The sequence below is a fragment of the Mya arenaria genome, chromosome 9, assembly GCF_026914265.1.
Source record: "Mya arenaria isolate MELC-2E11 chromosome 9, ASM2691426v1".
Lineage (NCBI taxonomy): Eukaryota > Metazoa > Mollusca > Bivalvia > Myida > Myidae > Mya > Mya arenaria.
Window position 1 is genome coordinate 37064079 of NC_069130.1, and position 27736 is coordinate 37091814.

The 27736-nt window shown below is 40.2% G+C and overlaps 1 protein-coding gene across 1 annotated transcript; it reads right to left on the reverse strand.

Moving 5' to 3' along the window:
• Nucleotides 1-255: 255 nt before the first annotated feature.
• Nucleotides 256-24424, reverse strand: LOC128245978 (uncharacterized). Its single transcript, XM_052964193.1, has 6 exons — nucleotides 24338-24424; nucleotides 8186-8771; nucleotides 7418-7576; nucleotides 7037-7147; nucleotides 4724-4781; nucleotides 256-3257 (listed from the first exon to the last, which is right to left on the reverse strand). Exons 2-6 carry the CDS (start codon nucleotides 8741-8743, stop codon nucleotides 982-984), a joined length of 3162 nt encoding a protein of 1053 aa, XP_052820153.1. The 5' UTR covers nucleotides 8744-8771; nucleotides 24338-24424; the 3' UTR covers nucleotides 256-981.
• Nucleotides 24425-27736: the final 3312 nt, after the last annotated feature.

Sequence of the window (27736 nt, forward strand, 5' to 3'; positions counted from 1 at the left end):
AACCACCACAATCATCATCATCATCATCATCACCAACTTCATCATCATCGTCGTCGGCGTCGTGGTTGTAGTCAACATCATCATACGTATACTCATCATTCTAACACATTTTCATCCTTATCGTATTAACCACCACAACCACCACCGTCATCATCATCGTAATCGTTACCACCACCGCCATCACCACAATCATCATCATCATTCTAACACATCCTCAGCCTCATTGTATTAAATACAAATCAAATAATACTTTCAACGTTTAATCATATATTCTTCAATTATAATCAAATTGTGTGATATGTTAAATAATAGGCAATTATATATTCTAGCTATAATTTTGGTAACTAAATCTACTCAATGTTTGGTTATTTCTTTTGTAGCATTTGTTGATACATAATATCATTTTGTAGATTTCATAATAATGTTTAATTTATGTAATCGATTATAAACATAAAAAGTCAACGTGTTATTGGTATACTCCTCTAATACAGAATATGAAATACAGCTGAGCAAGGATGCCATTGTAAATAAAGAAAAAACTAAATATTCCCCCTTAATTCATAATCCATAAGCGAAGTAAATACGTAACATTTATCAAATGATATCACATTAAACTAGGAAATGAGTTGCTTTATTAAGAGATTCTTTTAAAAAATGTCCAAGTTAAACCGACTATTGCACGTGTTGATTACGGACTGTTGTGTTATAATTAAAAAAGAAAGTTTTCATCCCCATCAGATATGTTTAATAACGTCTGCCACAACGACATTGCTGTGTACAGTTAAATCTATTTTTGGATGCAAGTAAATACACAACATAAATCAAATTAACTGAATACACATAGAAAGTGGTGATAATAATTAGTTCCTGGAAAAAGTAACATACATTTCTATAAATAGAATGACACTTCCCCATTGATTGTTTCACTGTTTTTCATCAAATATGAATTCCCATAATCGATGCTAACATTTAACTTATTGTTCACATTTTGGTGAATTTGAAATTAAGCTCTCCACTCCAATCGTGAAACTGGAGAACCTTGAATGACGGCGAACTGTCCATATGTTCTCGGATGTCTTCCATCTCACTGGCAGGTTTCACCCTGCAGGTCAGCATGCCGCATGTAATGGTGTGTGGTATGTTCTTCATCGTCTCTATCAGACTCCGCACCGCCTCCGCTGTCATTGTCACATACCATAGTGTAATATCGGTGATGGAGGCTGGAGGGAGGAGGTGGAGCTCACCTAGATCTGTAGCCCCTATGACAAGGCGTTGTAACTGAGGGAGACTTGGTAGTGTATCCACAAGTAACTGGACATTCTTAACGCTCTGTAACATAACACGTTGTAGTTTACTCCACCTTTGATCGTGTTTAAATAATCTAAATATGTACATTTCAACATTCGATGATACATACTGTAAGCCACATGTTGTAATATTTGTTGGATCAACCTGCACACGTGTTGTATTGTCTCCCCGTATATGCAGATATTCCAGCCTGTGACACTGGGACAGGTCATACTGCCCATCACGGAAATCCAGTCTCACTGCTTTGAGGGAGTCGGAGGAGGATGTGATCACCTCCTGCAGCTCTTCCCCATTAATTTGATCATTGTATTCATTGATGTCTAGTGACTGAATACGTTCCTTGTTTATCATCATCAGCTTTTTTAACACTACGACATCCTCGTTACTATCAATCCAGAAGTGTGCGAGATAGAGCGGTATGTCACCATAGTTGTTCGCCCTGGCTTCACGGTGCCCGGAGAGAATCAGGTCCTGAAGTAGTCTAGCCTCTGTATAGTCGATTGATGGTTGGTATGGTGGTCTAGAACTATTGATCCATGAAGACATTTGTACACCGAGCGCGGGCTTCATTCCACATATGAAAATAAATGTCTGAGAAACATCTCCCAAGATATTTTCCTTATTATCTTGTTCGTACTTGCTTGATAGCTGACTGAAGTCGTTTTCATTTAAACATAAATGAAGAGCGGCTAAAAACTCTTGAAGTGTTTTATGAAAGAATGAAAAGTGAGATGATCTCTTGATCAATGAGTTGGATTTCTTCTCCGTGAGTAAGCCTGACTTCAATGCAAATTCAACCTGCTCCCTGCTTAACAAAGCGTTGACTGTTTTGTTGCTGAATACAACAGACGAATCTCTGCACTCTGAATACAAAGTTGTGTATGCTAACTTTGCCAGCGCGAGGTAAACCATGGGATTTTGCACGAAGCATTCATGTTCGTTTAATACAGATGGCAGTTCAATTTCCGGAATGTTATGCCCGCTTTGCATATCACTAAGTCTACATGATAGCATGTTTATCACGCCAGCATAAATGTCACACTTTGAATCGGTTAACGATTTGCCCTCGAACCACAGGCACACGAGCTGGGTGATACTGATAGGTGCTGACAATAATCCTTTAAGACCCTTCTCCCACACCATGTTCATGAAAGCCTCTGGTGTCCGTTCATCCTCATTTCCCTCATTAAGGATGGTGAGGATATTTTCCACGAGTTGCCTTGTGTCTGCAGCTCCTTCTATTTCAAGATATTTGTCGATCTTTGAATCCTGCACTCTAAACTGTGACAGTCGCCAGGGACGCGTTGTCGTGAGGAGTGTGGCCTTGTTGGCCGAATTTCGGAAAGGGGTGACTTTTTCCTCAGTGTTGCAGGTACAGTTTACGTTTTCCGGATGGGTCCATTCGTCGAGGCCGTCAGCTATGATTAAACATTTTTCACTTTCCAGCATCGTCTGCAATAGCCGGAAGCCATCATCGGCATCCTTCTCGTGATAGATTTTACGTATAAGTTGATCCTTGATCATTTGTGCTAGATCACACGTTTTACCTGAATCTCGTAGGGTGACACGAAACAAAAATGCAAACTCTTTGAAGAATTCTGGGTCGGCAAAGCTTGTTTTAATACCGACGTTTTCCTCCGCTGGTAAATACTGGTGAGTCCATTCCAGGGCACACATTACGGAGAATGTGGATTTGCCATTGCCCGGTTCTCCAACAAGGAAAACGTTTCTGAGCAACTGATCTTCTTTTAAGAAAACATCTGAAAATTTTACAACATTTTGTCCGCTTTCTTCCTTATCAATTTTGCCGATTTTTCTATGATCTTTCTCCACAATTTTCGGTAACACGTAGAATTTGTTGAGTTTGGCGTTCTTATCTCCAAGAATGGGAGATATCGGCATGTCGGCCAAAGTGGTTCGGTAATGGTTTGCCAAACGTAGTCGTAGTCCTGTAGTAATGGGAAAAATAAAACATTAAAAATAAAAAAGTTACGAACATACACGTATGCATTATCACAAAACACTTGGTGAACACTTCATTTTCCGGATTGTAAAATCCGACCCGAGGGCACGTGCGTTGCCAGGTAACGAGGCTTGCCAAGTTATCGTCTACGCAGCGTGCCCGAGGGTCGGATTTTTCTATCCGGCACGGATTCCTAGCATACCGTTAATTACATTCTTTTATGAAGAAAAGACATAAAAAGGCGTATTTTTGTACATTTCACCAAAAAGCGCGTGCGATAATGACGTCATGACGCGCAGTGTTTTTATTACGTCATTCGCCAAGAAGTTCCTACAGTATCACGTCTTCAAAGTTTTTTTTTGTTTTGTTTTAAGATATATTATTTTAATGCACCAGTCAATTGTAACCCCGGCCCCCAAGGCCCGGGGGTATACCGGGGATAGCCGGTGAATTGGGCCGTGTTTTTACCATCCTGGTGGCCCCGAAGTGCCGAGTGAATGCGGTGGTTTTGTATGTATAATTCGCGCCAAATATAGCGGGGAATGTGCCTAACTTATGGTCTCTGGGGCGCGGGAGCATTTGGCGGGGATTTGACCATCAGTTCGTCCCCGCAGGACGGGGTTTTACCCTGTCTTGGCTAGACCGAAAGTCAAAGTCCCAGCTCTTCCCCGGACCTGGAGGGGCCGTGGTTACATTTGACAGGTGCATAAAGTCAATGATGATGGAACAACTCATATATTGTTAAATCATAATTATGATTAAATATGAAGTGTATTATAAAAGAAATTGAAAGTAGTATGTCAGAGCGCGTGACTCTTCTGGCATGGGGGTGCCAGATGGAATTTTCCAGCATGGCTGAAATCACCAAAAATACCTTTTCGGTGTGCTAGATTATCACAAGACACTTGGAACAGAATATAAGAAGCAGAATTATCACGAGACGCTTAGTACAGAATATAAGTAGCAGCATTATCACGAGACGCTTGGTACAGAAGATAAGAAGCAGCATTATCACCAGACGCTTGGTACAGAAGATAAGAAGCAGCATTATCACAAGACGCTTGGTACAGAAGATAAGAAGCAGCATTATCACAAGACGCTTGGTACAGAAGATAAGAAGCAGCATTATCACAAGACGCTTGGTACAGAAGATAAGAAGCAGCATTATTACAAGACGCTTGGTACAGAAGATAAGAAGCAGCATTATCACAAGATGCTTAGTACAGAAGATAAGAAGCAGCATTACCACAAGACGCTTGGTAACAAGATAGGCAGCAGAATTGAAGTGGTGGTATGAGTTTGAAGATGTATGAGTACATACAAAGTTTCAACACTATCTTTCATTCACAGCGACCAACACCCTACTTCTCATAAGCAGACCCAAGCTAGCTACTCTACACACTGTTTCATCAATATTCATATACATCACTTTGATCAAAAAGCGTCTCTTACCTTCCTTCAATATCTCCCCTTCTTTCTCAGCAATGATCTTGAAATCGTCTGTTTCCAGCTGTCAACAAAACAGATCAAGACATAAAGCATCCCATAATTCAAAGACTATGTTATAAAATAATATACATACAGAATTTTAACGGAAAATAATTTGACTATATTAGTTTCCTATGTACTATGTCATAGAGATGACATGTGCAAATAAAACTATTTTTATCTCGTGATCACGACTAAATTACTCGTTCCAATGACTTGTATGTTGATGCCACGACTTAAAAATTTCGCTTTAGTACGTTTAAGACGTGGGAGGGTTCGTGACTCATCGGTAAGCAACCTTGGTTTGGCCTCGCTTCTAATAAGGTCAAATAGGGACTCCCACCTACACTTAAGACCGTTGATCTAATTAGATGCAAGGTCAAATAGGGTCCCCGACCATCACTAAATTCCGGTGATCTACTAGTAATTAGGTACATGGTCAATTAATTGGTGATTCAATTAAGTGCAAAGTCAAAAAGGTATCCCACCTACACTAAAGTCCGGTGATCTTATTAGGTGCACGGTCAAACAGGGACTCCACCTACACTAAAGTTCAGTGATTTTTTTAGGTGCAAGGTCAAATAGGGGCCCCAACCTACTCTGAAGTTCGGTGACCATTTTAGGTGCACAGTCAAATAGAGACCCTCACCTTCACGAAAGTCCGGTGATCTAATGAGGTGCACGGTCAAATAGAGACCCCCAACTACACTAAAGTTCGGTGATCTATTTAGGTGCAAGGTCAAATAGGGACCCCCACAAACACAAACGTCCGGTAATCTGATTAGATGTAAGGTCAAATAGGGACCCCCATAATAATACACTAACTTCCGGTGATCTAATTAGGTGCAATGTGAAATAGGGACCCCACCTGCACTAACGTCCGGAGATTTAATCAGGTACATGGTCAAATAGGGGCCCCACCTACACTAAAGTCCGGTGATCTAATTAGGTGGATCAAATAGGGCCCCGACCTACACTAAAGTTTGTTGATCTAATTAAGTGGAGAGTCAAATAGGGACCCCGCCTTCAATAAAGTCCGGTGATCTAATTAGGTGCAAGGTCAAATAATGGCCCAACCTTCACTAAAGTCCGTTGGTTTAATTGTGCAAGGTAAAATAATGACCCCATCTACACTAAAGTCCGGTAATCTAATTAGGTGCATGGTCAAATAGGGACCCAACCTTCACTAAAGTCCGTTGGTTTAATTGTGCAAGGTAAAATAATGACCCCTCCTTCACTAAAGTCCGGTGATCTAATTAAGTGGATCAAATAAGGCCCTTAATTACCTACACTTAAGTCCGGTGATCTAATTAAGTGGATCAAATAGTGACCCCACCAACAGTAAAGTCCGTTGATATAATTAAGTGCAAGGTCGAATAGGGGCCCCCACCTACACTAATGTCTGTTGATCTGATAAGGTACAAGGTCACGTAGGGTCTTAAGTCCGGTGACGAGGTCAAACCATACTATTCTAAATTGTATTCAATATACGCATACCTGATCCGCACAAAAGGTAGTCCACTCGATATAATTCGCAATCGCTCCTCTTACACAAGAGTACACACATATCTTTGCACGAGTTTATCGAATCTGATACAAAAAAGGACACTGCAATCATACCTTTTATCAGCTGTTTCACGGCCTCACACTCTCGAGTTCATACCTGGTGAAGCACTTCTACGGTTTTTTGAGCTTAGGGTATGCTAGTTTAATTGTGTCCCATAACATAATAAGTCAATTCCGGGTGCACACATGCGCAGAAGTTGGCAGTCAAGTCGTCTGCGAAGTTTCACCGTGCATAATAAAATTATTTTTAATAATCATGCCTGAACTACACAAAAAATAGTACACATGTTATAATTTAAAAGTACTCTTCCAGCAAGTTAATATGTATTTCTACATGTGTCGACTGAATTTAATACAATAAAAGTAAACGTTAACTCATACCCTTTCTCATACCTGTTCTATGGCGTGTTGTGAATTACATCGGTATGCTAGTTCAGCTGTGTCATCTATCATGTAAAGTCACACCTGTTTTTAAAATCTGTTCCACGGAGTGTGGTGCCTTGCATCGGTATGCTAGTTCAGCTGTGTCATCTATCGCGTACAGTCAAACCTGTATAAGTTCCACGGCATGTCGTGCCTAGGGCCGGTATGCTAGTTCAATTTTGTCATCTCTCTCTTTTAAAGTCATACCTGTTTAATCTGTTCCACGGCGTGTCGTGCCTTGGGTCGGTATGCTAGTTCAATTTTGTCATCTCTCTTGTAAAGTCATACCTGTTTAATCTGTTCCACGGCGTGTCGTGCCTTGGGTCGGTATGCTAGTTCAGTTGCGTCATCTATCTTGTAAAGCCATACCTGTTTAGTCTGTTCCACGGCGTGTCGTGCCTAGGGACGGTATGCTAGTTCAATTGTGTCATCTTTCTTGTAAAGTCATACCTGTATAATCTGTTTAGTCCGCTATCATGTAAATTCGTACCTTCTTAAGCTGTTCCACGGCGTGCTATGCCTTGAGTCGGTATGCTAGTTCAGTTGTGTCATCAATCATGCAAAGTCATACCTGTTTAATCTGTTCCACGGCGTGCTATGCCTTGAGTCGGTATGCTAGTTCAGTTTTGTCATCTATCATTTAACTCTTTAACTGCATTTAATTCGTACCTCCTTAAGCTGTTCCACGGCGTGTTGCGCCTTGGGTCGGTTTGCTAGTTCAGTTTTATCCTCCAGCAGGGTGCGGAGCTTGAACAGGAAGTCCACTAGTTCTTTGTCCATGACCCTCTGGTCATTGGAGTGGCGTACGCGTCGACCAATGTCTCGAACCTTAAATGTAATGTTTGAAATAAGTATTGTCTAACATAGCTTGTAGTTGTGGTGAACATGGCCCAAATCGAAATGCATTCAATATGAAGAAACGTGTACATGCACGTTAAGACTCCGTGGTTTATGTCATAAGTCGCAAATGTACAAAATTATCAATTATATAGTGTATTTGTAATGGTTGCCATGGTTTTAAATGAGTATACATGGGAACTTATACATACATATATATATATATATATATAATACTAAAAAATCTGCATTAATAATGCACATTCTTTAAAGCGGCATTCTCACAAATTGACCGTTAAAACAACATTTTTTATATTTTGTCTGGGAATAAGCCAATGTTTGCGTTAGTGTCTGGAAACCAGTGATATAATGATAATACAGTGAGATGTTGTATGGAAAAAAGCATTAGTAAAAAATGAGTTTCTCGGCAGTTCTTAAGTAAGTTGTCTTATATGACTGAATTAAATGTATTGATGTGCGAAATCAGCTGAATTTGAGATAAAAATATAATAAACGTCAAAACTGTCAATCTGTGAGAGTGCAGCTTTAAAAAGTCAACGGAATCGTATAATATGATCATAGTGTGATTAATATGTTTACCTCTGTTAATAAATTGTGCCGTGTCGCAACGTTAAACGACAGTTTGTTCTGGAAATCCTTGCAATTCATCATGACGCTGATCACTCCGTTAAAGTCACTGTCTTTGATGGAGGGCACGGTCTTGTAGCCATCAGGAGGCAGGAAACACTTGCCTATCTCCCACGGAATGGTGCTCCATTTGTCGGCGTTCGTATTCTTCCATGATGGTCCCGAAAACCTGTGATGTTTGACTATTTCATCACGGACGCATTCACAAATCCCGACTGGACAAGGAACATACTGTTTTGAAGGACCGTTATGAAATTTGCAGTTTTTAGTTGTTGTGCATATCTTAGGAGTGGTGCATTTCAACACGTTTTCTGTGAAACAATGTGCACATGCTGCCCCGGATGGAAGACCCTTGGATGTTCTAACGGTGCTATAGATGTCCTGGTGAACGCATGTCAGCACGTCCTCCAGAAAATCTTTTAATCCGTCTTTGGTGATGTTGAGGGCGAGGGCGGCCTTTACCCAGTTCTGGGCTTCCTTCTCCTTTAATAATTGTCTATAAGAGGCCATTGTTTTGCCATTAGATCTTATTTAATACCTGGTAAAAGAAACAAGTCACTGAGTATTACTTACATTACAAAAGTCCCCTTTGGATTCTTAAACAAATTGAAATTACTAGCATTAAAATAAGAGCTGCACTATCACAAAGTTACTGTTTGCCAACTTATTTATTATTGTCTTGGAATGAGCCATTTTTTTGCATACATATCTGCAAACTAGTGGTATAAGACTGCTGACAAAAGATCAGAATGCAGATTTTCATATTTCCATCAAAAATTGATATTTTATGGCTAAAAGAGTTACTAACGGTTTAAGAAAAACGCATAAAACGTCAGTTTTTTAACTAAACTATGAAAATTTGCGATCTGATTTTTGTCAGCAGTTGTAGACGTATATCACTGGTTTCCATTCATTTCATATAAATTGGCTCGTTCCAAAACAATAAAAAAATTAAAAGTTGTCAAAACGTTCAATCTATGAGAGTGCAGCTTTAAAAAAGTGTTGAAATAGCAACCTCATTTTTCACGATGTAAATTAAAAATATTATTGGCTTGCATAATATCCCTATTTCCCTCTGTCCGCATATTACATTACATGAAATAAGTTTTAATACTTCATTATACAGGGCAAAGATCCAGTTAAGAGAATGACATTTTTCTGTTATAATAGGACCCTTTTCATGTGTAGTAAATTGATTCTTTATGTTGCCATGGCAACCACATTTTTGTCTGGCGCGTTCGACATATCAAGTTTTTAAACACTTTTTAGTTACATATGTTAAGATCGAGTCTAAGTAACATTTTCACTATTTGTCGAACAATAAAATAAAATGATGTGCGTGATATTCGGACGGATGTCCCCTACGGTGAAATCGGTAGGGGGTTAAAATCACAGGGGTTTCTTATATATATAAGAATTATTTTTTTCGAGAGAAACCCCTGTGGTTAAAATTATTACATAATATACAGCATAAAAGTATTTAAGTAATAACCTTTGTAATGGTTCACCGTTATTATATTGTTTACCAAAATAATCAATTTAATGCGATGCAGTCGCATAGCTCTTTATTTTGGTAAATACATACTGACATAACCCTTAAAGCTGCACTCTTACAGATTTACCATTTTTACAACTTTTTATCTTGGATACAGCATTTTTTTTGCGTAAATATCTGCAAACCAATGATTTAAGATTGCTGACAAAAATCAGATTCTAGAATTTTATATTAATGTTTTATGAACCGTTACTAACAGTTTAAGAAAAATGCATTAAAAATCATTTTTTTGAACTTAAATATAAAATTCTATGATCTATTTTTTTGTCAGCAGTCTTATATACCTGGTTTTTATGCATTTTCGCAAATATTGGCTCATTTCAAGACAACGAATAAACTAGAAATGTGTCCATAGGACACGGATGCCCCCACTTCGATTTTTTGTCACAGAAAATAAGCCATAATGATTATTCAGGATAATCTGCACAAGGGCAAATCCTTTTCAAAAATTAGATCGGATAAGATATATTTTAAGTATTGTTGGGAAATAAAGGGCCCTAACTCCTAAATGATTAAAGCGATTTCCATGGCTATCGAACTTGATCAAGGTATTATGGTCACAAACATGTGTTAAAAGTTTGGTGAGGATTGGACAAACAGTTTTCAAGAATTAGATCGGAAACAATCTTCGGGACGTATTTTTCAAGTCTTTTTTTGCAAATAAAGGGCCGTAACTCCTAAATGACAAAAGCGATTTCCATGGCTATCGAACTTGATCAAGATATTATGGTCACAATCATGTATGTAAAGTTTGGTGAGGATTGGACACATACTTTTCAAGAATTAGATTGGAAACATATATTTTTGAAGTATTTTTGGCAAAAAAGGGCCGTAACTCCTAAATGACTAAAGCGATTTCCATGACTATCGAACTTGATCAAGATATTATGGTCACAAACATGTGTTTAAAGTTTGGTGAGGATTGGACAAACGGTTTTCAAGAATTAGATCGGAAACAATCTTCGGGACGTACGTACGTACAGACAGACAGACGTACGTACGGACAAGGGCAACCCTATATGCCGCCACTTTGTGGGGGCATAAAAAGTTGACAAAACGTTCAATCTGTGAGAGTGCAGCTTTAAAACAGCTTAGTATTCGAGAGAATATTTTGTCTACTGGTTCAGCCACTATAACAGCTGACTGCTAATTTTCTTAAGTGAATGTACTGCAGATTTTAAAAATACTGTATAATTTCGACCTCCAATAGCAGGTTCGATGAGTCAGAGTATATACAAATTTATTTTAGCTCGATTGTGACGAAAGTTAAGCTTATAGAATCACTCCCGGGTCATTTCCTGGGCAGAAACCAGTACTGTGTCCATTTTGAGAGGCCATGAGAAAGTACCCCTGGTGGGGATTGAACCCCTTGGGTGAGGCGGGCACCTTAACCACTAGACCACTCTCACCCTGATGGGGATCAAACCCAAAACCTCTTGGATGAGAGGCGGACACCTATACCACTGGACCACTCTCACCCTGATGGGGATTGAACTCCTTGGATGAGAGGCGGACACCTAAACCACTAGACCACTCTCACCCTGATGGGGATCAAACCCCAACATCTTGGGTAAGAGGCAGACACCTAAACCACTAGACCACTCTCACCCTGGTGGGGATTGAACCTCTTGGGTGAGAGGCGGACACCAAAACCACTAGACCACTCTCACCCTGGTGGGGATTAAACCCCAACATCTTGGGTGAGAGGCAGACACCAAAACCACTAGACCACTCTCACCCTGGTGAGGATTGAACCCCTTGGGTGAGAGGCGGGCACCTAAACCACTAGACCACTCTCACCCTGGTGAGGATTGAACCCCTTGGGTGAGAGACGGGCACCTATACCACTAGACCACTCTCACCCTGGTGGGGATTGAACCCCTTGGATGAGCTCAGGCAGACACCTAAACCACTAGACCACTCTCACCCTGGTGGGGATTGAACCCCTTGGGTGTGAGGCGGGCACCTATACCACTAGACCACTCTCACCCTGGTGGGGATTGAACCCCTTGGGTGAGAGGCGGGTAACCTAAACCACTCTCACCCTGGTGGGGATTGAACCCCTTGGGTGAGAGGCGGGCACCTAAACCACTAGACCACTCTCACCCTGGTGGGGATTGAACCCCTTGGGTGAGAGGCGGGCACCTAAACCACTAGACCACTCTCACCCTGGTGGGGATTGAACCCCTTGGGTGAGAGGCGGGCACCTAAACCACTAGACCACTCTCACCCTGGTGGGGATTGAACCCCTTGGGTGAGAGGCGGGCACCTAAACCACTAGACCACTCTCACCCTGGTGGGGATTGAACCCCTTGGGTGAGAGGCGGGCACCTAAACCACTAGACCACTCTCACCCTGGTGGGGATTGAACCCCTTGGGTGAGAGGCGGGCACCTAAACCACCAGACCACTCTCACCCTGGTGGGGATTGAACCCCTTGGTGTGAGAGGCGGGCACCTAAACCACCAGACCACTCTCACCCTGGTGGGGATTGAACCCCTTGGGTGAGAGGCAGACACCTAAACCACCAGACCACTCTCACCCTGGTGGGGATTGAACCCCTTGGGTGAGAGGCGGACACCTAAACCACCAGACCACTCTCACCCTGGTGGGGATTGAACCCCTTGGGTGAGAGGCGGACACCTAAACCACCAGACCACTCTCACCCTGGTGGGGATTGAACCCCTTGGGTGAGAGGCGGACACCTAAACCACTAGACCACTCTCACCCTGGTGGGGATTGAACCCCTTCAGGGTGAGAGGCGGGCACCTATACTACTAGACCACTCTCACCCTGGTGGGGATTGAACCTCTTGGATGAGAGGCGGACACCTATACCACTAGACCACTCTCACCCCGGTGGGGATCAAACCCACAACCGCTTGGGTCAGAGGCGGACACCTATACCGCTAGACCACTCTCACCCTGATGGGGATCAGACCCAAAAGCTCTTGGATGAGAGGCGGACACCTATACCACTAGACCAATCTCACCCGTCTCGTGATAAATCCAATCCATGGAACCCATAGCATCATCACTCAGGTGAACGAGAATGATTAAATTGATGCTGATCCGTGGTCTAGTGGTACCGCACTTAACTATCAATCTATGGGTAGGAGGTTCGACTCCCTTGCAGGCCTCAGCCTATAATATATAGTAGTATCAGGTATCAGCAGATAAGGTAAATGAAATTATAAAACTATGCTTCATTCACTTTTTTTTCAGTATATGTGTAGATGCATTGTTATAATACAGTATTATTCATTGTATTTATAGTTATCCTTCTTACCTGATTTATATGTTTGTTGTATAACATTTACGTAAAGTTTTATTCTATAAGACTGTATGTTTCTTTGTATATGTTCTGATTATCATGTGTCATGTGTCTTCATATCGGAGGAAATAAAGAATCCCTCTTTACTTATCTACATGACATGTTAGAATAATTAATGTGATTGTGTTAAAAATAAGGTACAGTACAGCCTTTTAGCTCACAGAGTGACTGTTAATATCTAAATAATCCAGGGCTTTCTCTGGCCATTTTGGGAAAAAGACCCTGGACATTTTGGGAAATTTTGCGTCGTGAAAATGCCGAAATTGGGAAATTTTACAGTTAAAAGAAAAAGCTGTGTAGTCTCCTGAGAATTAGGAAATGATTTAATATTAGTTTATTTTCCCTTTAAAAGACCCAAAATGGCTGAAATATCAATCCTTGGGTTGTAAATATCTATTGCAATCAATCATGACAGATAATATTTCATACTGACCTCTGAATGTGATAGGAAAATCAATGATTTCCAAGATCTATTATCAAAAAAACTTTACATGACATGACTTATTAGGATGTTGCAAATGAACCAATACAGATAAAAAGACTAAAAAAAATCAAAAAATCTTTAATTGGTATTTTTTTCTGAAGATTGGGAAAAATACCTTATATTTTGCTTTGGGAATGGGTCTGATAGTTGGACCCTTGGGTACTATAGAAAAAGCCATGTAATCATACACCAAATTGATGATTATGTGTTACTAATTTAGTGATGGGCAATCGGTTGAATTTTACAATCGATTATCGGTTACAATCGGAGACCATCAACCGATTAGACATCGGCTATAATCGGATATTATAGAGCAGTGGTTGCTTGTGACATACTTGAAGGTAATGGTTATCACTTCGCCTCTCAGGCTCTGTAAGCTGAATTTAATGTATAAACCAAAGAATAGAACTTAAATTTTTATTTTTCAGGGAACTAACAAACATAAAACAGAAAAAATATATGGGTGCTTTTCAAAATAATGAGGCTTTTTCTTTTATCTCTCCTAACTTTTATTCCTTTCACATTTGGGAAGTATTTTCAGACACATTATGGGCCAATCAATCTTGTTAAGAAAATTGTTGAGTTTCAAATGGATGGCTCAATCAGCAAAAAAGTTGTGTAAGAATATGTTGCTAAATTTGTCCCCTGTGCACCCAAAAAAGTGTGACATTTTACATGAAGACCTTTATTCAAATGTGTTTTATTTTTTTGAAACTGAATGATATAGTATTTTGATATTGTTTTTTTATGTAACTGAACCCTTTCTCATTTTAAAAAACATACTTTAAATAAAAAAATATGTATTAACTTAAACTAATTTTAATGTCATATGGCGGACCCCATTCATTTAAAAAAGAAGATAGAATATTCAATTCACATTGAGAACACTACCATTCCATTTAAGCACTATTTATATTAAATTACTATGTTATTTTAATAATTTTAACCTGTCAGCTTTATATAAATGACATAGTTTTATTATTTCATATATATATTATTTTGTCTGTAACTCAGATGCATGTCTTATTACTCCAAAATGTCCCCTGTGCACCTTTTCGGTTGTTAGTCGTCAGATTTCTATGATTTCTTCAATAAAATGATATTTTGCTGTATTTCCCAGAAAAGAAAGTTACAACAAATGCAAAAACAGTTTTCAGCCTCTCACATACAGAGATGTGAAGCATCTGCATGGTTTAAAGTAATGTCCCCTGTGCACCCTGTTTTAGCAGTTCAATAAAATGTCATAACTGACAAATATGGTGCTATTTCCACACTCTGAGAAGTGTGTATGTTATATTTAGGCATCACTTGATAGTTTAGCAACTTGATTGTAAGTGTGTTATAAATACTGTTTGTTTATTATTTAATTATAAAGCCATTAAATGTTTACTTTTAAAGGTTTATTAAATTAATTTAAATACAGTTTCAATATTGAGGCACTTAAGATAACATATTTTGTTTAAATATTCTATTTTGATTTTATCATAACAACTAAATAACATTGAATCAAATTGAAATTATTCATGTAATGCTTTTATATGTGCAAGGCATTAAATGCTTCAATTCAGTGCACAGGGGACTTTTTTATATGGATAGCACATATACCAGATTATAATTTTGTACAGGAAATAAGTACCCTAATGGAAAAGCTTGTAGTTAAGCTTCCTTTTCCATAGAGATCACATAGAAAATATGAAAACAAATGAAGAAAAGACTGTTGAAAACATTAAAACAATGAAGTCTAGGAAGCGCAGAGAATGACTTAGGAAAGATCAAAAGTTGCAGAAAATGTATGACAGAGATCAAGATACTCAGAGAAAAAGAGCAGAATTTGCCAGGTATTGCTCAACACACACAGTTGAAGCAGCATCAGTTCAGAAAAAGCACAACATGCAAAACATAACCCCTTCAAAGGGATTCCATGGCATGGGCCTCCACAATTAACCGTCTGGTAAACCAAAGTGAAGGTCTTAAAATAAGTCATCATCATGTTGTAGAAAATTACACAATTGGTGAAGTCTGTCAGTCCTAGTCATTAAAAAAGTAGGCACACCAACTAAATCAGGAAAAAATTAAAAAGGCAGCTAGTATACACAAGTAATGCTAAGAATATGTGGAGTTGCAAGAAAAGTCTTTGGCAATTTGAGCGCCTAAAAATGGACAAAAGTAAAACCATGTCAAAGTCAGGTGAACTTAAATCCTTGTGGAAACCACAAGTTGGGAATTTTCTTGAATTTAATTCTTGAATAATGCCTAATAAAACAGATGCTATTCTATTGAGTAGGATCCCAAAGACAAAGAGGCATCTTTTAATTTAGACATGTTCACAAAAGTGTTTAATGGTAACAGGGGCATTGAGACCAAAAACTTTATTCCACTCTGTGAACATATTTTATCCATTGATTAGAAATTTAGTTTTGTAGGCTCTAATGTAATCTTTCAAACATTTACAGTATTGTTTCAAGCTTTACTGAAAGTACAGTTTTTCTTATTGTAAAAATGTTTACCAGGAACAGTTCAGTTACAAAAATAATTACATTATCAAAAATATTACTTGCATTATGATTTGTCCCCTGTGCACCCTTTCCATTACATAACAAAGAACTTAACATGTATAAATTCTAGTACTTTATATTACCATTGATGATATTTTCTTATTTTTGGACTCAATTTGAAGTAATAAATGTTATATATGTGACTGTTTGCTGTAAGTTGTTCTCTTAGCCACTATTTTCCATTTGCATCATTACATGCTGTTGAATTTTGAGGAAATTGTTGTGAAAAATGTGATACTGAAGAAATTTTGAGGAATACACTCTAACATATACACAGAAATGTCTTAAGTTGATCACAAATAATGTTTTTATTAACATAAAAGTGAATATAAATGCATATTATATTGGCTTTCAATATGTGTCCCCTGTGCACCGAAAAATAGTTCAATTTTGAAATGAAAAATTTGGCAATTGTAAATTACAATACATTCTTGATATTTGGTATGTGGTCTATAAAGACGCATAAGGTGAAGTAAATGTAGATCTTTCCCTTATTTGATTCTTGTTTTAATTACAGCAAAAACTTTGTGAGGTAACAAATTACTTTTGGTTTCAAATTTAGACAAAATGTGTTGATTTTTTTATTTTTCTTAAACAGCTGAATTATTATGCACATGACTACACACAGGTACCAATTACTGATTATAAAATTCAGAAAAAGCATCTGATTTATGCTAGGTTCTTGTCATAAGACACTTTTATAGATCACCCATATTGTTAGAAATGTTTGCAATATTTGGATTTAAGGTCAAAATATTTTTTTTATTTGTATTTCCTGATACTTTCCCAAAGTTATTTCCATGTAATTTGAAGTATTTACTTTCATGTAAAATAGGTGACAATCATGAAATCTGGGTTTGAATTTTCAACCCCTATGTCACATTTTTGCCTCATTATTTTGAAAAGCACCCATATATTAAAGTTAAAAAGAAAAACATTAAACTGAAATGTATACATCAGAAATTTCAAAGTCACCAGTATGAATCTACCAGTAAATGTTTGTTTAGAAATATTGTCTGATCAATGAGATATGGGTTCATTCTACATCTCTTCTTGCTCATCACCTTAGTCATTCTAAAATGCCGTCCAGGCTTTTTTTTTTAATGATGGTTAGCCTGGAACGACGTCCAGGCTAACCATCATTAAAAAAAAAAAGCCTGGACGGCATTTTAGAATGACTACTCATCACCTGTGATCTAGTTACCTTTTTTGCGTAAGCCTTTTTGCAAAGGCAACAATACGCCTTGCTTATGTCAAGGTTTTTTTTGGTTGGAGGTCCTGGTTTGATTTTTCTAAATGCAAAAAAAGAGCCTGACTTTGGATTTTGCTTTTCCACCCGGATAATTGTACAGCATATCACCATTGTCGTCTGCCATTCTTACGTATTGTACCCAAAGAAAAATGAGCAGAAATGTCGGCAAGATAAAAAATCGTAAATGAATACTGAGTAAACTCCCTTGATAAATTTGTTTGATATTCCGCGATAATCGATTATGATAATTTACAATCGATTATCGCCGATTTTGAAGCTTTCCGATTAATTTTCGATTATAATCGATCATCGGCCCATCACTATCAGATTCACAGCCTATAAATAAGTATGCGCTGGGATACCAGGATGATTTTTCACAAAGCTTATGCACCAGTCAATTGTAACCACGCCCCCAGGTCCGGGGAATAGCGAGGACTAAAGTAAAATCAATTTTGCCACTTCCCTTGTTTCGTTTTTAAAAATTCGGAGCACTTCGGCCTTTTTTATCGAAACCATCTCGGATGTTTGCTGGTACATTAGTAGAGAGTTATTCCATTTTTTTTATCATTAATTAAATGTAGTGTTTAAGCTTGTATTTATTATTCTTTGTTTAAATTGATTGCCAGTGAAGTGTATTCTCTAGAGTTTAGTCATTAAGTTTAACTGCTAAATTAAATTACGAAATGATCTACTTGCAGCGGACTAAACATATGGATTTCTGAGTTGGTAAACCGTCCAGGTTGTTTACGAAAACATAGCCGAGGAGTTCCGGATGTCAACACGAAATAAAAATACGCCGCCCTAATACCCCACACTGGTTACCAAACACTGTCTAGCATATGTTCCTAAACTGCTTTTGCTTTTGCCTCCCTTAAGGGATTTACTTATTTATCTGTCCAATCAGATCAATGAATTGGGATTATGTAGTAAACACATGATTTTACAGACGCCAAAATTTGATTTTAAGACAAAAATTAAATTCACGTTCAAACGTTCTACGGACATACTTAAGTTTGCCCGGGGGTTACTATGCACACCCCGGAACGCCCGGGCGTACCTATGCACACTCCAGAACGCCCGAGCGTACCTATGCACACTCCAGAATGCCCGTAAAAGCGCATGTACACACCGGATCGCCCCTTGCGTCCCTATGAATACGCGAGAACGCCCGGCGTATATATCCATTCTCCAAAGAGCCCGGGCGTACCAATGCATACTCAAGAACGCCCGGGCGTACCTATGCTTATTCCAGAACGGCCGGACTTAACTATGCATACATCAGAGTGCCCGGGCGTACCTATGTATAATCGAGAGTAGCCAGGCGTACTTATGCATATTCCAGAGTAGCCGGGCGTATCTATGCATACTTCAAAGTACCCGGGCGTACCTATGCATACACAAGAGTACCCGGGAGTACCCTAGGCATACTCGAAAACGCCCGGGCTTGCATATCCATACTTCAGAGAGCACAGGCGTACCCATGCATATTCCAGAACGCCCAGGTGTACATATGCACACCACAGAGTGCCCGGGCATACCAATGCATACTCCAGAGCGCCCGGGTATACCCATACATATAACAGAACGCCCGGACGTACCAATGAATGCTCAAAACGCCCGAGCGTACCTATGCATACTACAGTACGCTCGGACGTACCTATGCATACTCCGAAGTGCCTGGGCGTACCTAGGCATACTCAAGAGTGCAAGGATATACCTTTGCATAATCTAGAGTGCCCGAATGTACCTTTGCATACCCCAGTACGCCCGGGCGTACCTTTGCATACTCCAGTACGCCCGGAAATACCAATGCATTCTCCAGAGTGCCCGGGCGTACCAATGGATACTCAAGAATGCCAGGATGTATCAATGCAAACTCCAGAGTGCCCCGGGCGTACTTTTGCATATATCAGTTCGCCCCGAGATTCCTTTGCATACTTCACAGTGCCCCGGCCTACTCCAGATTGCCCGGGCATACCTTTGCACACTTCAGAGTTCTCGTGCGTACATATCCATACACAAAAGCGCCTGGGCGTACCTATGCTCACTCAAGAGTGCCCGGGCGAACTATGAATACTCCACAGTACCTGGGTGTACATATGCATACACCAGAACGCCCGGGCGTACCTATGCATACTTTAAAGTGTTCGGGCGTACCATGGCATACGCCACAGAGCCCGGACGTACCTGTTCATACTTCAGAGAGCCCGGGCGAACCTTTGCATAATACAGAGTACGCAGGCGTATCTTTGCATACACCAGTACGTCGGACGTACATATGCATACTCCAGAGTGCCCGAGTGTACCTTGCATACTCCAGAGTGCCAGGGCATACCTTTACATACTCCAGAGTGCCCATGATGTACCTGTTCATATTCCAATACGCTAGGGCGTACTTTTGTATACTACAGAATACGCGGGCGTATCTATGCATACTCAAGAGTACCAGGGTGTATCTATACATACTCCAGTACGCCCAGGCGTATGTCTGCATGCACCAGAACGCCCGGGCGTTGCTGAGTATATTGCAAAACGCCCGGGCGTACCTATTCATTCTTCAGAATCTCAGTGCGAATTTATGCATACAACATAACTACCAGTCAAACCTATGCACACTCAAGAACGCCCGTGCTTATATATGCATATATACCAGAACCCCCGGTCGGGAGAGCCCGACCATGACTATGGATACTCTAGAATACCCGGACCTATCTTTGCATACTACAGAGTACGCAGACGTATCTTTGCATACTCTAGTACGGCCGGTCGTACCTATGCATACTCCAGAGTATCTGGGCGTATCTATGCATAATCCTGGGCGCATCTATGAATAATCCTGAACGCCGGACGAACATTTGCATACTCCAAAGTGCCCGGGTGTACCTTTACATACCCCAGAATAAAAGGGCGTACATGTATATATTCCGGAGTGCCCGGACGTACATTGGCATACTCCAGAGTGCCCGGACGTACCTATGCATACTCCAGAGTGTTTTTGGCGTACCTTTGCATTCTCCAGAGTTCCCAGGCATACCTTTGTATACTCCACAGTTTCGGGGCGTACCTATGCATAATCCAGTACGCCCGTACATACCTATGCATACTAAAGAGCGCCCGGGCGTATTCTAGATCGTCATGTCGAACCTAAGCACACTCCAGAGTGTCCGGGCGTACCTTTGCATTGCATACTCCAGAGTGCCCTTCGTGCTCTTGAATACTCCAGAATGCCTGAACGTACCTTTGCATTCTCCAGAATGCCCGGGCGTATCTTTGCATTCTCATGAATTCAAGGGCGTATCTTTGCATTCTCCAGAATGTCCTGGCGTACCTTTGCGAACTCCAGAAAGCCCGGGCGTATCTTTGCATTCTCTAGAGTGCCCGGGTTTACCTTTGCACACTCCAGAGTGACCGGGCGTACATATACATTCTACAGAGTTCGTGGGCGTACGTTTGCATACGCCAGTACTAGCGGGCGTACCTATGCATACTACAGAATGCCCGGGCATACCTATTTATAATCCAGAGTGCCCGGACGTACCTTTGCATACCCCATAGTGCCCTGGCGTACCAATGCATACCCCATAGTGCCCTGGCGTAACTATGCATCCCACATAGTGCCCGGGTGTACCTTTGCATACCCCATAGTGCCCTGGCGTACCAATGCATACCCCATAGTGCCCTGGCCTAATAAATGCATCCCCCATAGTGCCCGGGCGTACCTATGCATACTCCAGACTACCCGGGTGTACCTCTAGAATACTCAAGAACAAACGGGTGTATCTAAACATACTCAAGAGTACACAGGCGTACCTTTGCATACTCCAGTACGTCCGGGCATACTCTAGAGTGCCTGGACGTACCTATGCATACTCCACCGAGCCAGGCGTTCATATACATATTACAGAGTGACCGGGCGTACCTTTGCATATTCCAGAACGCCTGAGAATATCTATCCATTCTCCAGAACGCAAGGGCGTACCTATACAATATCCAGAGTGACTGGGCGAACCTATGCATACTACAGAGTGACTGCGCGAGCCTATGCATACTCTAGAGTGCCCGGGCGTACCTATGCATATTCCAGAGTTCCCGGACGTACCTATACATACTCCAGAATGCCCGGGCAAACCTATGCATACTCCAGAGTTCCTGGACGTACATATGCATACTCCAGAGTTCCCGGACGTACCTATACATACTCCAGAGTTCCCGGACGTACCTATGCATACTCCAGAGAACCCGGGCGTAATATGGATATTCCAGTACGCATGGGCATAACTGTTCTTACTACAGAACGCCCGGGTGGACTAATGCATACTACAGAACGCCAGGGGGTATCTTTGCATTTTCCAGAGTGACTGGGCGTACCTATGCATATTCCATAGTGCACGAGCGTGCCTTTGCATATTCCATTACTACAGTGCGAACCTGTGCATACACCAGAAAGCCTTGGCGTACCTATGAACACACCAGAACGCCCGGGTTAACCTATGCATATTCCAGAATTCCCGGGAGTACCTATGCACACTCAAGAACGCCCGGTCGTACCTATGCATACTCCAGATTATCTGGGCGTATCTATGCATACTTATGAACGCCCGGACTTACCTATGCATTCTTAAACGTACCCGAGCGTACTTTTGCATACTCCTGTACGCCCGGACATACCTATGCATACTCCAGAGTGCCTGGACGTACCTATGCATACCCCAGAGTGCCCGGGCGTACCCTTGCATACTCCAAAGTGCCGGGGCGTACCTATGCATACTCCAGTACGCCCGTACATACCTTTTCATACTACAGAGCGCCCGGGCTTACCTTTGCATATTCCAGATCGTCCGGTTGAACCTAAGCATACTCCAGAGTGTCCGGGCGTACCTATGCATACTCCAGATTGCCAAAGCGTACCAGGTGTATCATTGCATTCTCCAAAATGCCCGGGCGTATCTTTGCGTACTCAATAATGCCCGGGCGTATCATTGCATTCTCTAGAGGGCCCGGGCATACCTATGCATACTCCAAAATGACCGGACGTATCTTTGCATACTTCAGAGTGTCCAGGCCTATCAATGCTTTCTTCAGAGTGCCCGGGCGTACCCTTGCATACTCCAGAATGCCCGGGCGTACCTTTGCATACCCCAGAGTGCCCGGGCGTACATATACATTCTACAGATTTCGCGGGCGTACCTTTGCATACTCCAGTACTAGCGGGCGTACCTATGCATATTACAGAATGCCCGGGCAAACCTATGCATTCTCCAGAGTTCCTGGACGTACCTATGCATACTCCAGAGTTACCGGACGTACCTATGCATACTCCAGAGTTCCCGGACGTACCTATGCATACTCCAGAGTTCTCGGACGTACCTATGCATACTCCAGAGTACCCGGGCGTACCCTTGCATACTCCAGAATGCTCGGGCTTACCTTTGCATACCCCAGAGTGCCCGGGCGTACATATACATTCTACAGATTTCGCGGGCGTACCTTGCATACTCCAGTACTAGCGGGCGTACCTATGCATACCTCAGAATGCCCTGGCGTACCTATGCATACTCAAGAACGCCCGGTGTATCTTAACATACTCAAGAGTGCCCGGGCGTACCTTTGCATACTCCCGATTGCCCGGGCGTACCTATGCATACCCCAGTATGCCCGGGCGTACATATGCATACTCCAGTATGCCCGGGCGTACCTTTGCATACTCCAGTGTGCCTGGACGTACTTATGCATACCCCGGAGTGCCCGGGCGTACCTATGCATACCCCAGAATGCCCGGGCATACCTTTGCATACTCCAGAGTGCCCGGGCGTACCTTTGCATACTCCAGTGTGTATAGAGTACCCGGGCGTGCTTTTATATACCCTAGAATGCCCGGGCGAATCTTTGCATACTCCAGAGGGCCAAGGCGTACCTTTGCGAGCTCCAGAACGTATAAATAAGGGTGTCCTTTTCTCCCACCTCAGATATGTAGATCCAAAAATTTAGCCATGCCAGTAATTAATTCTTGCCCACGGGCAAAGATAAAACATGAACCCGTATGGAACTCCTTTTTATTGCCATCACACAATAACCTCCCTTTTGAAGACCGTCGTCTGTAGCCTCATTGAAACATTATTATGGGGCAATATTAAAAATCCTCATTAATGGTTTTTCACTTCAAATGGCTCCATTAATAGTCCCGCTCCACTGGCGCCGGATTTTCAAACTCAATCGTTTTTTTTTAAATAAAAAAAAAATCTTATAATTCAGAACTTAAAATTTTAATTCCGAAAATGTGAAAAAATATTGAAAAATATTTTTTATATATATATATAAATATGCACTTTACACTGTATGATATACTAACCGTCGTCTGTAGTAACATGGAAAACTGGTCTTGTGGAAATATTTCGAATCCTTATTAATTATTTCTCGCTTCAAATGGCACCATTCAAGAAATAATGCTGCACTCTACTCAGAACTATTTGAAGAACGATTTGACGTTAACATAATCTGAGTCACTGCACGCATATCCATGACAACCATGAATTATCACATATCTATACGCATTTATGTTCACTACGTACAAAATAGTTCAAACGAAAATATACACTGTTAATTGATTTTATTTAATTGAGGTGGGAGAAAAGGCATCTATGCAAGATAGGTTCACCAAACACCTCGCGCAGTGTGTTCTGCGGACACTCGGTAAACTAAACCTCGTTTCCGCAAAACACCCTACGCTCGGGTCCTGATGAACTTCACTTACACTCTTGGCCATGGAAGATACTTATAATCTTATACTCTCGGCCATGGAAGATACGTATAATAATCATATCCTCAAAGGTTCTGCAATTAAAGTATATTGTTTGCGTAAATGTAAAAATAAAGTAACAAATTGAGGAGAATTTAAACATTAGCAAACAAAGAAAAATATAACTTACCAACATTAGCATCGGCTGCCCAAATGAATAATGAATATGAGAAATATAGCGTGTGTGCAAACATAATCAGAACAGTCTTTATCTCTTGAAATACATCCAGTTCAAACTTGTCAAATCCAGATAAAAATACTCGTGATTTTAGTTTGCGCAGAGACAAGAATAGATAAAGAGTTTGGATTTTTGTGGGTGTCATCCATTTCCATTGGTCACAAGTATGGCATAGGTACAAGGACACTAATTGGATGCTTGAATGGTGAAATAAAATCATATTCCGATAATTCTAAATAATCGATCAATCGAGTGAAGCAAATCTAAGTTACAATGTAGCTGACTATTGTGCTTCTCATATTTGTTCGTTTTACACTTTACTTTTAGATTTTATAAATCATTGCTGCATTTCTATATTTCAATATAATAAACACATGTACTTTAAAAAGAGTGTATTAGAACTTATCAATCGAGTGACCAACGACTGCGCTAAGATGCGATGTATTTCATTAAAACTGCATCTATATACATAAAAAAGAGTTGATAATTTGTTTTCTCCTTCAATACCTTGATGTTTGTTTGCACGTACAGTTAAAATGACCTGATTGTTAGGACAACACACTCGTCCGTAAGATAGGCTTGAAAGTCACCTTCAGATTCAAATATCAGTAATCATGGTCATATCATAAAGAGCAAATACTTCAAACACTTGTTACGTGCAAGTTCCCATGTTTGTCAAATTGTTTATCACCCAGAGTCATTATGTTAATTTGTGATGTTTGCCGTGCAGGAGAATGTCAGCAAATCAAATCGAATTCCTTTGAATTAGGAAATGCTTGTCGGAAGATGGCAACCTCAAAAGGTGTTAAATTTAGAAAATATTGTAAGTGGGAAATTGTCTTGAATTCGAGGACCCCGATCTCTTAACGTGTCGTCACTGCAGTATGGGACGTTGTGTTGTCCATTTGCAATATACCATTTTCGAGAAGAATCCCCGGTAAATCATCAGCTGAATGTCTAAATACATGATAAACATGTATTTTCTGCATCTCTTTGACATCTGGACCTTCTTTTAAGGTGGGGATCCGCTTAGTTTTCATACGGCCGACTGTGACTTAATTTTGGGGAAGTCTCGTCTGTTGCTATTATTCTATTCAATGTTTTGGGGAAGTCTCGTCTGTTGCTATTATTCTATTCAATGTTTTGGGGAAGTCTCGTCTGTTGCTATTATTCTATTCAATGTTTTGGGGAAGTCTCGTCTGTTGCTATTATTCTAGTCAATGTTTTGAGGAAGTCTCGTCTGTTGCCATTATTCTATTCAATGTTTTGGGGAAGTCTCATCTGTTGCTATTATTCTATTCAATGTTTTGGGGAAGTCTCGTCTGTTGCTATTATTCTATTCAATGTTTTAGGGAAGTCTCGTCTGTTGCTATTATTCTATTCAATGTTTTGAGGAAGTCTCGTCTGTTGCTATTATTCTATTCAATGTTTTGGGGAAGTCTTGTCTGTTGCTATTATTCTATTCAATGTTTTGGGGAAGTCTCGTCTGTTGCTATTATTCTATTCAATGTTTTGGGGAAGTCTCGTCTGTTGCTATTATTCTATTCAATGTTTTGAGGAAGTCTCGTCTGTTGCTATTATTCTATATAATGTTTTGAGGAAATCTCGTCTGTTGCCATTATTCTATTCAATGTTTTGGGGAAGTCTCGTCTGTTGCTATTATTCTATTCAATGTTTTGGGAAAGTCTCGTCTGTTGCTATTATTCTATTCAATGTTTTGGGGAAGTCTCGCCTGTTGCTATTATTCTATTCAATGCTTTGGGGAAGTCTCGTCCGGGTTTTTTTTTCTATTCAATGTATCGTCCTACCGCTTGAACCACGGAAGGAAAGCCCTGGAACCACGCATAGGGCGTTCTTTTTCATGATCTTTAACAGACGTGGGACCCAGCGTGCATGAACCTTCAAGCAATATTTGTTTAAAGTAAAACTTATTTGTTAGAATGCATGTCATAAAAAACCATGAATTAATACAATAAAGTTTTTACAAATCCTTAACCTTGACAAGTTAGTTTATTAAATAACTTTCGATTTTTTCCTGACCTTATCGAATTAGATCTACGTTTCTTTGACATATAAATGCTTTGGAGTTACTTATGAATGAATAGTTTGATATCTAATTATTAGTGCACACACCTTTGAAATTTGTTGATCCCTAGTAAAGTATTCTATCAATTGTTCGATAGCCGATATTGAACACTTCGGACAGCGTCCTGACCTTTAACCGTCGGCCCTTCGCTAATAAAGTCAGCGACTGACGTCACCAACGTCAACACCAACGTGAAATTGACTTTCGCGGCCATCTTTGGCGATTTCGCGCGTTAGCGGTCATATTTGGCGATTTCCCACTTTTAGCGGTTATGTTTAACCATTGTTTAAAATCCAAGACAAAGGGTCATTGTTAACAGTGAAAGACATTCAAATTTAATGAACGGTGATATGAACTTTTCACCTTGCAAAACCATACTCATTTTTCCGGTAACATAACATTAGCCAAGATGAGTTCCGTTATCACCATCAATACAATATTTTTATATATCAATTCAACTCCCAAAAGGAGCGATAGGGAGAACAATCTTAACATGTTAACAATAACATTTATCATAGAAATGGTCACGATTGTTATAATGATTGTACTTGATACCTTTTAAAAGGGGCTCATGATCATTTTACATAAACTATTGATAAAGGTTATATTGAGCTGACCTAATAGTTGAGAGGTTATGATAACAACTATTGTTTTCTACATTCATCGAATTTTTCAAAAGTTTTTTTTCAATCCCTTTTACAAGTAATAAACAAAATTTGATCTCACTAGTTAGGAAAATTACAACGTTTTTTTCCCTTTAATGATTTTATATGATTTCTTTGTTTCAAAGAATAACGATTCATACACGAATGTTTTGGAAGAAAGTTTAAGACAAAGGTTTCAAAATGTTCATTTTAAAACTTTGAAAAGACGTTTGTTGTCCTTGTTCATCAGCAGATACAGTTTTTTCATTACCACAAAGATTTATAATGTCTCTGTTCAAAAAAATAATAATGTTTTCCATTTTTACAAAGGAAAAAACCCATAGTTATCACTAGGTTATAGGGTAAAAGAAGGTAACTCGCGGTCATCTTTGACGAATCTGGCGGGTCCCATCACAGGCAGGTCCGCGGAATGTTGACGGGTGCATTGTTTGATTGAGAGTATTCATTTCAATGTAGTTTATGGTACGACACGAAGATAGCACTATCGTCTTTATCAGATCAGGGCATCATTTGTTTAATAGTATTGCCTTTAATTGTTGTCCCCTTATCACACGATGTACTAATTATAACCCCCTCTATCTTTTTAAGTGATCAAACTTC

Excerpts from the sequence above, each read along its gene's own strand:
- LOC128245978 (XM_052964193.1), bottom strand. The coding sequence starts at position 8,743 with ATGGCCTCTTATAGACAATTATTAAAGGAGAAGGAAGCCCAGAACTGG. Across the intron at positions 4,782-7,036 it reads CCGTGGAACAGATTAAACAG|CTGGAAACAGACGATTTCAA; the intron begins GTATGACTTTAC and ends TTTTGTTGACAG. Across the intron at positions 3,258-4,723 it reads AGGGGAGATATTGAAGGAAG|GACTACGACTACGTTTGGCA; the intron begins GTAAGAGACGCT and ends CCATTACTACAG.